At 44.4% G+C, this 15,304-nt stretch overlaps 1 protein-coding gene and 2 long non-coding RNA genes across 5 annotated transcripts in view; 2 read left to right on the forward strand and 1 right to left on the reverse strand.

Moving 5' to 3' along the window:
• LOC125322017 lies at positions 1 to 7,236 on the forward strand. The gene is made up of 2 exons (XR_007201804.1): positions 1 to 949; positions 5,873 to 7,236. It is a non-coding gene; the product is annotated as an uncharacterized LOC125322017 (long non-coding RNA).
• LOC125322018 lies at positions 6,068 to 9,892 on the reverse strand. The gene is made up of 2 exons (XR_007201805.1): positions 9,724 to 9,892; positions 6,068 to 7,777 (listed from the first exon to the last, which is right to left on the reverse strand). It is a non-coding gene; the product is annotated as an uncharacterized LOC125322018 (long non-coding RNA).
• VGLL3 (vestigial like family member 3) overlaps positions 9,243 to 15,304 on the forward strand; it is a 27,459-nt gene continuing 21,397 nt past the window's right edge. Inside the window, exon 1 of one of the 3 annotated variants that reach the window (XM_048295542.1) lies at positions 9,243 to 9,385. In XM_048295542.1, the coding sequence (XP_048151499.1) occupies positions 9,293 to 9,385 (93 nt within the window). In that variant the 5' untranslated portion in view covers positions 9,243 to 9,292. Of the gene's footprint in view, positions 9,386 to 9,475; positions 9,610 to 15,304 lie in introns of those variants that run through there. The other 2 variants (XM_048295541.1, XM_048295543.1) reach the window with 2 other exon arrangements.

Below are 15,304 nucleotides of genomic sequence, written 5' to 3' on the forward strand. Positions count from 1 at the left end.
TTTCAGGTGTTTCTGTCCACCAGGTGAACATTCATTGGGACTGAAACCTCTTGGGCTTCTCCTGGCTCTCAAGAGGTTCAGCACTGGGCTGGCACGAGCTTCCTCGGCACTGTCAGGAGCGAAGTGTTTCTTGGCATGTGCAGGAGCTGAATGCTGGGCACCTGGAGAACTTTAAAATTGAAATAGGTACCTACTTAGGTTTAAGAGCCTTCTGAGCTGGGCAGCAGCTGAGCAGAAGTTTTTAGTATCACTGTTCGTAATTGCAGCTGACTTCTGCCTGGCTTGGATACTTCAATAACTTTTTGGGATCTGGCCCTAAGGGTTTTATTTTTTTCTAGCTTTTGCATTAAATAATAAAGAGCAGGCAATTAAGAAGTCTTGCTTAACTGGCTTAGCCTCTTGAAGAGAGCTACAAATTAGCCTTGTTCCCTGCTCCTGAGGATCATTAGATCATTTGTTACAAGGGCGCAGGGAGCCTCCGCAGTGTTTTGTGGCAGAAGGGCACAGGGCTACTCTGTGGAGTGCTCTGTGCTGTTGTTTACAAACCAAGAGTGCTACCCTGAGCATCCCAGCTGGATGTTTAGTTTGAAAAGCGATATGTCAGTCGCTATTTAATTAGGACCCTGCAGCCCACCTTTCTCAGATGCTGCAGCTTATTAAAGCGTTCCCTGATTGGGAATATGCAGATGCCATTGGTGGAAGTAATAGCTGCCTTTAGTCAGAGTGAAAGGACTTTGCCACCTCTAGCTTGGAGTTACAGCAGCACACTTGGACCCCAGGGCTTAGGTGTAAGGACGGAGGAGACAAACAGGCTCCTATTCTCCTTCCAAGGAAAATGCTTTAGGAAGGGGTGTTGCTGTGCTCCCTGTCCCGGGAGAGGAAATTCTCCTCCATTGCTGCCTGTGTATCCTTCCCACATGGCTCTTCTCTGCAAGAATTTCAAGAACAGGTGAGCAACCTCTCTTTAATGCTTGCTTTTTGGGCTGGGATTGAGAGCAATAGGAAGCAAATAAGTTTGTGTTTGGTATCTCTGGGAGAGGCCTGCAAAGAATAAGCTGCTTACAGTAAAAGAACGTGCCAGTGTTCAAGGCCAGTTTGGGTGAGGCCTTGAGCAACCTAATCTAGGGGGAGTTTCCCTCCCATGGCAGAGGGGTGGAAAAAGAAGATCTTCAAGGTCCCTTCCAACCCCAGCCATGCTACGATTCTCCAGTGGTGCAGCCTTCTCTAATTTGGAAAGCAATTAGTACTTCTTTAAATTAAGTGAATTGAGGCTGCAAAGAGACTCCCCAGTAAGCTCTACCAAAATTGTGGAGATATCTCTAAAATTGTAATGGACTGTCAAATGCCTGGGTTTAGTCTTTGTGTTGTTAACCACTTCCTATTTCTCTATTGCAGCAGGCTTAAAAAAACCCCCAAACCCTCAATCTTTCACCAAAAACTGATGGTGTTTATGTGAGCTGTGGTACTGATACACTTGGAGAATTATGTATTTTATTCATACTGAGCTACAGGAGCTATTCCAGAGCTCTTAGCCTGCTTGTTATGTTGGCTCAAATGTACCTTTCCAGAGGTGATAATTCCCTGTCTCACTTAGAAATATGAAAGATGAATTTAGAAGAAAGCACTTAATGTATTTTTCTTTTATACAAGTTTATATTAATGAAGTAAAACACTGAGTACTGTTGCATTGGACCCATCTCCTCCAGAACACTGTTGTCTGTACTTTTAAGACAGAGGCACAGTGTTTCTTCCAGATGTTAGAGATAATGCATGTGTGTAAGAGGTAAGGACTGTTTAACTGGTTGGAAAATTCCATTGTGGAAAAAGAAGATGGAGCTTAATATTCAGCTCTCTTACCCCTGATTTTGGGAATATTATGTCTATTCAGTAGTGTGCTTTGGCTTTTGTGCAAGCAAAATTCTCCTTCATTTCCCACCTCCTCTGGCTCTCTGGGAAGGGACAAATCATCACTGTGAGCAATATCTTCCTTTTTGAGCTCATTTTTCTAGTTTCAGGATGCTGGTTTTGCTCACTTAAAGACCTCCTTTTTTTTTTTTTGTTAAAGCAGTCACATCCTAAGCACAGAGATACCCAGAGAGTGGGAAATAATCATGACAATGAATCTTGCTCCCTACAAGAGGCGAAACAAGTTGCATGACTGAAGCCCATGCCTGAATGACAAAAGTTCTGGCCATGACTTGAGCTGATTAAACCCACAGCTTCTGTATCTCCAGCTCTAAGAGAAATAGTGGTGATAGCTCAGTGTGGTCATTGTGAGAATTAGTGCAATCATATATAAATATTTTACACATTTTACTATGCCACATATTATTTCACTAGGAATTAATTACTTGCTTTCCCACTGTGATGGGAAAGGAACAAAGTCACAGAGAACTGAGAAGAGCTGGCTAAGTGTTATTAATGGCTGCTTTTTATTTACCAAGAGATTGGTAATGCTCTAGAAGTATTTTTTTAGCCATTTCCTTCACCAGACACACAATTTCTTTTGATGAGCAAAGAAAAGCTAATGAAAAGCCTATGATAACGAGATCACAAGAGCAGTATGAAAAGAAACTGGGAAATGCTGGCAGTTTTGATTATTATAATAATCTAGTATAGAAGCAAATTATATTATTACTCTAATACAAACTCTTGGCAAAAGGAGTGAAAAAACTGCACCAAAAAAAAAACCAAACCCAAGCAGTTGTTAAATTTTTAAAGGCATTTATGAAACTGCAGCAAAACAACTTTTCACTTCCATTTAACATATATTTATTTAGAGTTGGGAAATGGTATGTAGTATTAAAAACATGGCAGTATTCCTTGTAGTAAATGCTTTCTGTCCTGTGAGCCAAAGAAAGGGTTCACACTGCCCTGTTTCTGCAAACCAGAGTGTTCATCAAATGTTCCTATAGTCACAATTCACACCCAATAAAGTATAAGGAGTGTTATTAGCTGAAATATTATTGAAACCACTTATGTCAAGCAAAGCGAGAGAAGGAGGAAGTAAAGTGAATGCAGTTCAACTGGCCACAGTACTGCAATTCCTTTGTTTCATGAGAAGTTTCCTGGGAAAGACGGACTTTCAATGTTTGGTGACAAAACTGTTGGAGTGTGATATCGGTCTGAGGGTGAAGCAGGAATGGCAAATCACTCCTGTTCTCCTGTAGATTGCAATGTCTGAACGCAAGACAGGATGTGAGCTGTGCCAGCAGGGATGGTTGTAGGACATTTAGGCATTGTTTGAGCAGAGGGGAGCAAGATTGTAAGACTGTGGGATTTTTTTTCAAACTAATAATTAATCCAAGATCAAAGTGATCATTATATCACTGCATTAGTCTTAGTTTGTACTGGTGTCTCTGTACTGTTAGCCATTTAGACACACATGCATAAAACTGGCAGACACTCTGTATCATATTCTGGCTAAGTCATTCAAAAAGTGTCCATACACATCATTCTGCAGTTACAGGGGCTGTGCCAAAGCCTGGAGGATTTGCTAGGATATTCTGTGAGTGGCTACACTGACAACAGGACTGATGTCAGAGCCAGGTGTCAGTCAGTGCTCATGAACTGGTCACCAGGGCTACAGAACAAGGAAACCAGTTCTCCCAGGCTTTTCACTTGCCAGGAGCTGCTGGGCTTCACCCTCTGTTGCTCCACATTCACCACTTTTGCTGCAGCCTGAGAGCTTCACAGGGGAAGCAGGGAGGGAATCTGTGCTCAATCTGTGGCCAGTTAGGGACCAAAGAAACCCTTGGGGTGACTGGGAACAGCACTGAAGCCGCCCTGCACTGGGTCAGATGCTGCTACTGTTCCAGCTGGAAGTTTGTGGGATCACCCCAATGTGCTTTTTGTTCCTGTGAGGAGAAGGATGGAAGAGAACAGCATTGTCCAGCATATGAGGGCTTCAATATGTTTTCTGCTTCTCCTTTACAGTTACTTCCCAGCTGCTTTGCACTTCCCTCTCAGATGCAACAGGGCCCCAAATTTCAACTGCTGAGATGGAAACATGCTTAATAATAGATTATGAAAAAGACATGGTGAAAAATTCCAGTTTAGATGGAGGATTTCAGTGCCAGATTGTGCCCTGGGATTCCAATGCATATCTTCCATTAAAGCCATTAAAAATGTTTGCATTTCAAGGAAGAATTTGGACTTTTGACACAATTCCCTCTTTTTCTTTGGGAGCCAAACATTTTCTGTGGTAACAGAACATATTATAACAAGAATAAATATAATGCATTCAGGCATTAAAATGAATAACAGTCCTTGATCTATTTGCTGAAGATTACAGGCATGAGATGTGAAAGCTGTTAGTGGTTTGAAGAAAGATATTTGCTGTAATTGGCACTGCAGCTTTGGTTTTATTACAAAATATGAAAGAGATGACCAGAGAGGTGTCCAGATCCTCACATTCTGTGGAGAGACTATGGTGCATCTCATGACCATAGCTTTGGCCAGTGGTTTGCTGCTTTTTGAACCAAGAGGTCTTAAAAATCTCAGGGTAATGTATTTGCCACACATGAGATGCTGCCTCCTATTCCAGTGGGGTCAAAACCTTAGTGGTGAGGGTGTATGGCTGCAAGTCTAAGGAAAATGTTAAGCCTGTTTCCTGTACTCACAAGGTACTGTATGAATTAAAATTGCATTGTGTGAATGGAACACTTTGCTTTAAACACTCAACCCTTCAATTTCTGTATTGCTTCAAATTGGAGAAATATAAATATGTACAGAGAGAAGCATTGTCCTCCAGAATGGAGGTAACTCTCATCCTTCTCTCCTCCTCAAGTGTTTGGGGCAGGCTGTTTCCATTCCTTTCCTTCAGAAATGAAAGCAAGTGCCTGCCTGCTTCCAGCTTGTGCTTCCTCCCCAGGGAATGGGGAAAGACAGAGCTCAGCCCAGGAGTGTTTGAGCTCTCTGTTGCCTTCTGCTCTTCTGGGATTTGCAGTGGATCAGCTGGAAGTGTAGATCCCAGTGGTGATGGCATTATAGCTTTACAGGAATATGCCTAGCACTCCCTGAGTCTTGAGGTCATGATAAACTTCCCAGCTGGGATACTCAGTACAATGTAGTTTGGTGGGAAATCTTTAGACATTTTTGTGGTGGCAGATTTCACCAGAAACTTAACTTGCTTTGCAGAGTGCTTTTTTCAAGATTGATTGTTCCCCACAAAAATAAGCTATTTCATCAAAGTTGACTTCTTGAAAAAAAAAAAACCAAAACACTGTCCATCTCGTCAGAGAATTCCCAGCAAGCTGTGAACAAATATTGTTTTTAGCCTTCCTATTCCTTTATACATAAGGCATAGGTAATGCCTGGTGTGCATTTCCTTGGGATGCCATGTGTATCTTCCAATTTGGTCTCCTTTAGGAAAAACCAACGTGTTACAGTTTTTGGCTGTCGAATGGGCCATAACAGCAAAGCCAAGGGGCTTTGCCTGTAAGCACCAGCCACAGCTAGCTAGAGTGTGGTTTCCAGTGATTTAAATATTTATAGAATGCCAGCAGAGGGTGAAACCAGGAGGAATGGGGATACAGCAGTGGAGTGGTTGTTTTGGTGGCTGTAATCTCTGGGGGAATGCTCACTGTACAGAGCTGTCTCCTCAAAGAAAGATTTGGGAATAATTGTATGGCAGTGAGAAGGGAGGGGAAAGACCCTTACTTCTTGCTAATATTGTTCAAAACGTTTGAGATGCTTGCAGCTGTTTCCAGAACTTATTTAGGCCTCTAGATAAGTCTTCTGATCTGTGGAAGCGGTGAGCACCTCTAAATCCAACAGTCAAGCTCATCTCAAAGCAGACAAGTAAATGAATGCTTGAAGAGCCTGTGCAGATTGCTTTACCACGTTGCTATGCTCTTCTTTTCTCCTCCAGATCTCCAGTGTACCAGACAAGCCATTTTCCCTTGATGTTACAACCCACACAGCTGCTGTACCGAGTCATGTTTGGTGGTGGTATTTACTTAGTGCTCTCTGAGGATCTTCTGGTCTTTATTCCTTTTGATTACTCTTAGCATCACTGAAGTTCAGCTGGTCCAAGAATCCCTGATGGATTTAAGAAGCTAGAACATACAGCAAAGATGAATGAACTTTATTTAAAACAGAACCAGCCAGTTCTTTTCCTCACTAAAGAAACAGACTGTGGCAGACAGCCAGGATGTTTCTCTTCTGTAAAGATCTCGCACCAGCCCTACCTTAGCTGGTTCCCCTCCTCTCCTTTTGTCAGTGTGATGCATCTGCATTAGCAAGCTGTGCTTTTCATTCCAAAGTGATGAAAGGGGAAAACAATAAATTACAATGCCTTTTAAGAAGTCTCCAAATCTTATCAGATCTCACATTTCATCCTTGCTGCTCTTTTATGTCATTCTTTTACTATTACTCTAATTGCCACTCAAAATTTATTTTGCTGCTGTTGTGCACCCAGCACTTGCAGCTACTGTTGAGAAATAGTATGGAGGCAGAAAGCAGAGATCCTCTCTCTCCCTTTTTGTAAATTCCTATTGCTTGTGAAATTCCCAAACTCACAACCTCCCAAGTTTCTGAGAAGAGTGGCCCTCTACGTACTCGGAGGTATTGTTACACTGTTAAAAATGGAAATTTGATGCTGCTTCTTGTGGGGTGGAGGGGAAGGAATTGAGAAAGGTGGCGGTTTCACCCTAGCTGTCTCATGATAGTTGAATGCTGGGAGTAGAAAACAGTATAACAAATACCTGAAAATGCAGCCACCTACCACTCTTTTATATAAATTTGAGATTACGAGCCAAACTCACTGTTGACATAAGCAGATGCAAATCTAATGAAGTCACTGTAGTTACTTCTACTTATGCCAGAGGTGAATTTGTCCCTATTTTTGGAACATGCTGGTTTTGTGCTACAGCATTGGCACACTGTATCATGTCAAAATCCTTTTGAGCAATGGCAGTGTGCCACTGGCTGAGTAACATGATGCATCATGTCAAACATCTGCCTGATAATGGTCCTGATCTGCTTTTTGACATGATGCATCATGCCACTGTACCATGCCCGAAGGCATCTGATAGGAATTCTGTCGGGATCTGGTAACAAGAAACGTGTGCTAGTATTGGAGAATTTTGGCATTTTGTGGAAAACAGTGATCTCTGTGTTAGTGCATTTATAAATCTCTTGCAAATGCCTCATGTACTTGGGTGAAAAATGATCACTAATGTACTCCCACTTCAATGTGTCACATTAGCATAATAAACGATAAATCATTTTCTATTTCGGTCTGTTCTGCTTTAAGGACCGATACTGGATTTTCTCCTGGAAATGATCAATCGGCATTGAAAGAATTTGTTTCTATTTGTGACTTTACAGGCTTGTTTTCTTACTGTTATTAAGCGTAGGAGGCTTTTCTTTTGGGTTTTTCAGATGTCGTTTTTTATAAACCAACACCAGGCCTTGTTGTCATTGCATCTGAAAGCGTTTCACCTCAGAGAGAACGGCGCTAAACAACACCTCCCCTAAACCAGGAAACATGTTTCACAATCCTCTGCGGCAAGCGGCACAAGCTTCCCGGGGAGGATCTGCGAGGGTGGATAGCAGCCAGTCGTCCAGAGGCGAGGAGGCCGGGAGCCAGGAGACAGGGCGGCCAGAGGAATGCCTGGAGGCAGCCTGGCCATGTGCTTGCGGTGAAACCCTCCAGGTCAGGAGCAGGCTCGTGGCCAGGAACAGCGAACTTCAGAAGGTGGTGCTTGGTGTTGCCAGCCTGCGGCCTCCGGCTCCTGTAAGCGCCGCTGGCGGGGTGGTGTCCTTAGGCTTGCTGCAGTAGGTAATGAGGGGAAAGAGGTTTCTCAAATTAATAGGGCCCAGATCGAGCAGAGATTTGTAGATAGCAATCAGCACTTGGATTTTCTGTTTTGACAAACCGGTCAGGAGCCCACGCATTTGGTATACGCAAGTGCGTTGTACCCTTGCAGAAGCTTCGGAGTGACTGCAAAGGTGAGTGCTTCAGCTGGAAATCCATTGACACAGATATCCAAAATACAACAGGAACAGGTTATCAGAGTGCTACTTAAAAAGTATATAGCTACCTTAAAATCTGTATGCACAAAACAAAACAAAAAAAAGAAACTAAAGATGTCTGCAGGAAATTGGATCTTTGTTCAAAGTACTGGATTGAATGTTTTGGACAAACGCTTTCTACAAACACGGAATCCTACTGGGGTCAGACAGAGCTATTTTAACCTTGTGTATTCATCTAACTGTTCTGGCCAAGGAGATGTGTGTGTGTGATTGTGTGTGTATATATATACAAAGAGAGGGAGAGCGTATAAATTTAGAATTTTTGATTGAAGGCTTCAATTCCTGGCTGCTATTAAATGTAGGTAAACTTCAAAACAAATTTTGTGAAAAAAACCCCAAAAAAACAAACCCAAAAAAACTTCAAATAATTCACTTTAGACCTGATGAGAAGAATAAAAGAGCAAACACGTGTAAGTCCTTCCCAGGCTCATAAGCTGGGATAATGCTAACAAGGCATAGTCTTTTCCATGTGAGGAATGGTATCGAAAGCTTCCAAGCGTGGCACTGCAGTAGGGCAGCTCGCTGGCAGAAGTGTGGACACAGAGGAAGACCAGGAATATATCTGAGTACAAATAAAGTCATTACAACCACATCCTAGTTTTCCATATATTTTTTCAAGTAGAGAAGTGCACTTAATTTTTTTTTTTTTTTTTTTTTTAAAAAACATTTTGGACCAAATGTGGGGAGGGAAGAGACATTCCGGGCCAGTTCGACCTGCATCCAACGTGCATCCATCCTCCTATGGAACACGTAGGTTCCTCCTTCCTCCCAGATGAATTTCCAGGATAAATCCCTGGGGAGCTGATACAGGTGACACCTATCCAGGGAGCCCTCGCTGCTTAGGCTGGGCTGAGCTCCTCACGGATCGCAAAGCGGCACCGGGGCGCTTCCCGCTCGCAGCCGGGAGCGAGGGGGGCCCCGCTCCGAGAGCCAATAAATGTTATCCGCGGGGCGCTCGGAGCGGCGGGCGGGGCCGGGCAGGTGCTGCGCGCCCGCGGACCGGGCGGGCGGGCGGGGCGCGGTGCCGTCCCCGCCCTCCCGGCGCTGCCGCTGCCGCCGCGGCCGCCGGGGCGCCCCGCGCAGCCCCGCCGCGCTATAAGTGCGGGCGCGGGGCGCGCCGGCCGCCGAAGATGCGCTGGCAGCCGGGGCTGCGCGGCGCCTGGCCGCGGCCGCCCCGCGCCGGGGAGCGGGAGCAGCAGAAGGAGGAAGAAGAGGAAGGGGGAGACGGCGGTGGCGCGGGGCGGCCGCGGCCATGAGCTGCTCGGACGTGGCCATGCAGCAGCCCGCCCCGGCGGCGTGCGGGGCGCCCCGCTATCTGGCCGCGCCCGCGGCGGGCTGCGCGCAGGTGAGCCGCGGGGAGGGCGGGGCTGCGCGAGTGGCCGCGGTGGGGAAGACTGGGAGGTGCGGGGGCTTTTTGGGGAGGCCCCCCCTCAGCGGGCTGCATGGCGCATCGCTGGCTGCCCTGGGCGGAGACCTCCGCCCCGGCCAGCCAGCGATGCGCTCCGCAGCCCCCGGCCTGATTTGGAGATGCGGGGAGCTGCTGAGGCTGCCCCAGAGCAACGGAGCCTGGTAAGACCTCTCCTGACGAGAAAAAAAAGATTTCCCCCCAAATTCTTGTATCTGGCGGGTGGATGTTGGCTTGCTCAGCTGGAGTGGGGCAGGAGGAAAAAGTTATTTCCTTACTTCTCTCCCCCTTCTGTCCGCCGTTGTTCCTTACTTGACGACTCTCCCCGCTCGCCCCGTTTGCCGGCACGGAGCAGCGCCTTCGCCCCGCGCGGTGCGCTGCGGTCCGCGGCCGCGCACACGGGCGGAACCTCCGCCCGCCGGCGGGACGGACCCGCGCCACTCCCCGCGGACGGGGCGCGCCGCGCCGCTCTCTCCGGCACTCCTGGAAGATCGTCGTCTCCGGCGAGTTTCCAGCTGAATTTGGTGATCAGATGTATTTTTTTTTTTTTTTTTTTTTTTCTTAAGTGAATCAGGAAATTCTTATCAGGCTGACAGCATTTTTAGACTATGCAGTGCGTGGGTGAAGTGGGACTAATATTGACTTGGCCCTAGTGTAGTCATCTGAGAATACATTTTTTGGTTGTTGCTGCATTCCATAAGGTTTTATCATTATTATCCGTGAAGATTGTTTTCTCCGTACATGGGAAGTGACCCCTAGTATCAACTTGCCTGGGAGACACGAGTATGGGCTAAAACATTAAAATTCCTATCGTGTGTTGCTGCTTTTTTCCTTTATTGTTGGGAGACAGAGCCCGTTTGCAGAAATGATACCCTAGTGAACTTATCCAGGTTGCTCATGTTCACTCTAAACGCGAGCTCTGGAAAACTCGTGAGTTCTGCCTCTTGCAAAGTGCCTTTGCTATTATTTCTCTCTAATCTAGGTCACAGTTTGCAGAACCTTCCATCTGTTCAGTAATTTTGCTTATGAAGTTTGTCTTTGGATATCTGGAGCTCCAGTTCGTAGCCTCTGTGATTTGGAGGGAAAAATAAATAAAGAATCACTAATAGCCTGATTCTCTGACTGAGAGACCTAGAAGTAGAAAAGCACAATTGAAAATTTGCTGAGCTTTCTGACATTTAACTCTGGAAGTGATTGTCTGTATTTCTCTTCCAGATCTGTAGAACACTTAGTATGGGGAAATCTATTAAATGATCATGTCATGTTCAAGTGCAAGTGATTTTTCTTTTTAAGAATAAGTATGAAATTTCTTCCTCATCCAAAAAACAGGGACATATGTAAAATGTCCCAGAGGCACTCTAATGAACAATGAAGTTTCTTGAAATTTCGTTTTAAACAAACTGAGTTCTTTTGGGTTATGCTGTTTAACAAGTAGAGGTAGATAAGCAAGACAAGAAAAGTAGATAGCCCTGATGAGCCAATACAGCTCATGAGTCTCTCCTGGCACCAGATACTACATTTCCACCTAAAAGCTTTTTACACATGGCTATCCTACACATTATTGTCAATTTAGTTTAATTAATCCTGATTGCACTGGTTTTCCTGGCACACTTGGAGCTGAAGGGTCCTCACGAGCTTGTTTGATGCCAGACTGAAAAGCCGAGCTGTTGTTGCTGGAGAAAGTGTTACACCCTCTAATTCTAACAGCTGCTGACTTTAGAGCGGTTCATGTATTTTCTCTGAATCCAATGTTTTCTAAATTAAAAAAAAAAAAAATAGTAAACATAAAATGAGCTCCTCATGCATCTGCAGTCATAGTGGAAAGATTTATTGTTTGGGTAACGAATGACATTTTTGCAAGTCTCTGTTCCTCGAGAATAGTCCTGTCAGGGATGTTTAATCAACTGGTAGAGAGCGTAAGAAAGAAATATGAAGAATCTGTTGCCAGGTTTTTGGTTCTTACACATGTGTTCAACATGTAAAACACTCCTGCACTCTTTGTGAGGATGATGACCATTTTAAAGAATGTTCCTCCTTGCTGGAATTAAAACCGTGGTTTAAAAATAACACTGAGGGAAGATGAATTAGTGGGATATCTTAAAAATAAGTCTCTGCATTGGAGATGATAAAATGGAGCTCACCCTTAAAATATCCGAGGACTCCACCGAAGCATTTTTCAGGGTTACTGTACTATGCTGGTGTCTTTCAGTTTGTTTTCTGAGAGAGGAAGCTCTTCCATGCTGTGCTGCTCTTGGCTTTCCTTTTCTTCTCAGGGCAAGGAGATGTAGGTGTGTTACTCTAACTAAAGCCTGTGCATCTCCACAGGTATTTGTAGCAAAGCCATCTCAAAAGTGTAATTGTTATGCCAGCTTTGGACATCAGTTCTGTGTGCTTTAAAGAGCCAAGCAGCTCTTTAGCTGTGGAGCTGCCATTGCAGGCTCAAGTTCTGGGCCCTAGGGTCTCTCTGGAGAGCCAAACCCGTCGTGTTTCTGTGGGTCAGGGCCAGTGACTGCAGCAAGAGGAAGGGGGTTCAAATGGTTGTTTCCTTTTTTTTTTTTTTTTAAATTTTTTTAATGGGAAATCTCAGGCTGCTTTAAAATGATGGACCGGTGTGCACCTGGGTTGTGCCGAAGTGGTGGTGTTTTTTTAGGGGGTGGTCCATCATGCCTTTTTAAAGTTTCCCCGCCCTAAAGTTTTATTATATATTATAGATCATAAATATAATATAATATTTTAAAATATTTATTATATTTATTCCCGCGTTTCTGTGTCTGTATTTTTTCCTCCCTTAAAATCAGGACAGAATTGATTTTTGCCTTGCACAGAAAGGCAGAATTTCTGGAAATGTAACTTTCACCGGTCCTTAGCCAGGAAAGGACTTGCTGGCAAATTAATTTAGATGGGATTTTTTTTTTTTTAAAGCTCTTAATGGACTGAAGCCTGAATTCCTCTTGAATGTTAATGGGAGTGGAGGCTTAGCACCTTAGATCCTTGAGATTGCTCAAGTCCAGGGTGTTTGCTGGAGGGAAGTAAGCGAAACATGGATGTATACATGCTCATATGGTGCCAGAATGAACTGATGAAAGTGGGGTGTGTCCCTAATTTTACAGATAAATCGGGATTTCCGTACTCCTTTGCCAAAAGATGGAGCGAGTGTGTGCTGGTGTTAGGATATGAACGTGTTTCCGTGTCTGGTGGGAGCCGTGCAGGCGTGAGGGTAAAACCCTGCAGACTGGCGAAATTAAAATGCTCTCTGCTGTCTGCTTTCCTGAGGGGCTGTGCAGCTGCAGGAGGGAGCTTTGGCTTTCCTATGGGCTGGGTGAGGAATGGGTGTAACGGAATTCGGAGAGGCTTTGGGAACACGTAATTGGAGCAGAATCCCATTGTATTCCCGGCACACAGGGGCGGCTTGTCCTGTCACGTCAGGCTAGGCACAGCAAGCTGCAGGGCTGAGGCTCAGGTGGGACTCACCCTGGCTCTCTAACACACCAGCTCAAGACCTTTGAAATGGGAAGTTCCAGTAAATGGTAGTTTTGGAATTTCTCCATGGTATGTAGAGGCAAGCCAACATCTAAGCCAACACCATCCTTGCTAAATCAAGTCTTGCATAAGGAGTTGTGATACACTCAAGTCAGGCTTTTTGCTGGCAGTGCTGTAGACAGACTTTGTCCAGATAAGGGCTTGTCTTCATTAGCAATTTAGGTCACTAACTCGGCTCTTCCTTCCAAACTGACAGAGTTGCAGACAAGGACAGGTCGCATTTGATGCTGTGTCAGCTGGCTGTGGCTAAACCCCAATCACATACTGTAACTTGTTTTGTCAGTAAAGTTCCTTGCATCATGGGCTCACAACTTTTGAGGATGGGCTTATACTGCTTATGCTGCGTGGCAGTCCGCAGATAACAGCAGAGCATGGCTTCACATTCAATTTTCGCAGTTCAGCTTCTTTCTCAAGGCTATTCCTTTGCTGTTTGCTCTACTGGCTTCTCTGGAAGCTGTATGACCCATATAACTCACCTACTCTCTGATTTACAGGATGTAAAACCTGGGTTAGGTCTTGCCCTGTGTGTGAGGTTTTGTTTGGTTCGATCCCATGAGACACCACTGATTTAAAAAGTTTGGTTTGCTTCACTCTATCATTCTGACTGGGACCAAATTCTATTTGATATTCTTCTAGCTACATAAAATTAGACCTTTACACTTTAAGGGTACATCTCTGTTTACATGTACAGCAAAAGATGTATAAATTCATTCTTTTTTCACCATTTCCCTCCATCAGCAGAGCATAGCAAGATCTCCAGGCTCTACTGCTACAAATCCAGTGGCTCAGCTGGAAACAAGCTCTCACCTTGCTCATTTGTGTGGGTAGAAGATGTTTCATGTTTTTAGGGCAGTGCCGTAAATACATCTCTCAGGCCCAGCATTCAGTGCCCTGATTGCTTGGAATTATCTTCTTCTTTGAATACTTTCTGTGTTATCAATAGGAGCCTGCTTGGCAGACAGCTCCACAAATGGAGGCCTGTCTGAGGATCTGCCTCGAGTTTGTTGCTGGAATTCCTTCGCAGAAGCTTATGTCAAATGACAGCCTTTTTCTCAGGATAGGGTCATATAGTGTTTCCTCAGTGTAGTTATTCTTTATTTTTGGTTCCTGTTCTTTTTCTCATAATGGAAAATCTGTAACAGGTGGCCACAGGCACACCAGACTTTCATGCTTGGGAGCATAAAGGACCATATGCTGTATGGTGGCATGTATGGAGATAACAAATTGTAGGAACAGGCAACCAGTTTATATGAAAAACAAGAGCTGGCCTGAATTTTTGATTCAAACTTGGCTAAAGCAAGATCTTCTCTGTTCTCAAAGTGTGGTTGTTTTGGGGGTTTTTTGTTGTTGTTTTGCTGGCTACTAGCTGTTTTCTGCTGGAAGTGAATTTTTTCGGTTTGTGAAGAGGAATGTTCTGACATTTTTACCAGACACTCTGGGTGAGACCCGGGACCCTTGAAGTCAGTTGGACTTTTGCCACACGCTTTCATGTGGCCACATTTCGCTGCATGAGAACCGTGTTGCTTGGTTCTGGGTAGGGTATGTCAGAAAATAACAGGAATCTTCGAGGCGGGGATTTTGTGCGAGATTTTGGACTACACGTTTTCTTGGTCTAAAAGCGCTCGGGGAGACAGGATAATGGTTGTTCAGAATAAACTTTCTCTTTAGTATTCCCGTATCAGCAGTGATACACTGTTGACCTTTAGTTTCCTTTTGTTGTACGATTTGAAGTGAAGGGTTGAGGTTTTCTTTGGAATTGCCTGTTTGTGAGTATATAAAATAAAAAAAAAAATGCAATGTTGGTTGAAGCTGAATTCAGCCTGGGCTGTACTGCACTATTTACCCAGAGACTGTGCCATTTCAGCCATGAACTAGGATCTGTTATCTAAGGGATCTAGACACTGAATTTCACTGTTTTCCTTTTAAATTCTGTATTCTGAATTTAAATTCTGTATTCTGCATCTTGGCCAAGAGAAGATTCTGTGTGTTTGTTTTGTTTTGCTTTTCAGAGGCTGCCTAATGTCAGTCTCTGGTGTAAGGAAGGGAGAGGTGTTATTTCATGAATGTATTGAACAGTGACAAGAGATAACACCGTGTTTGGTCAGAAAATACTCTTTGTAAAGATCTTACTGAGGTTATTGGATGCTTAAATACATGCCAGAACTGTTCATATGAAAAAGTACAAGTGAAACTGGACTAGCTGAGGTTAGTTAACATAAACTGAACTCGGTGGTTGTGGATTTTTTTGTTTTTGTTCCCTCGCTCCCCGTGATTGTGGGACAAATTCATTTAGCAGCTGATGATCTTGCATAGTTTTCC

Source organism: Corvus hawaiiensis, chromosome 2 (assembly GCF_020740725.1).
Source record: "Corvus hawaiiensis isolate bCorHaw1 chromosome 2, bCorHaw1.pri.cur, whole genome shotgun sequence".
Lineage (NCBI taxonomy): Eukaryota > Metazoa > Chordata > Aves > Passeriformes > Corvidae > Corvus > Corvus hawaiiensis.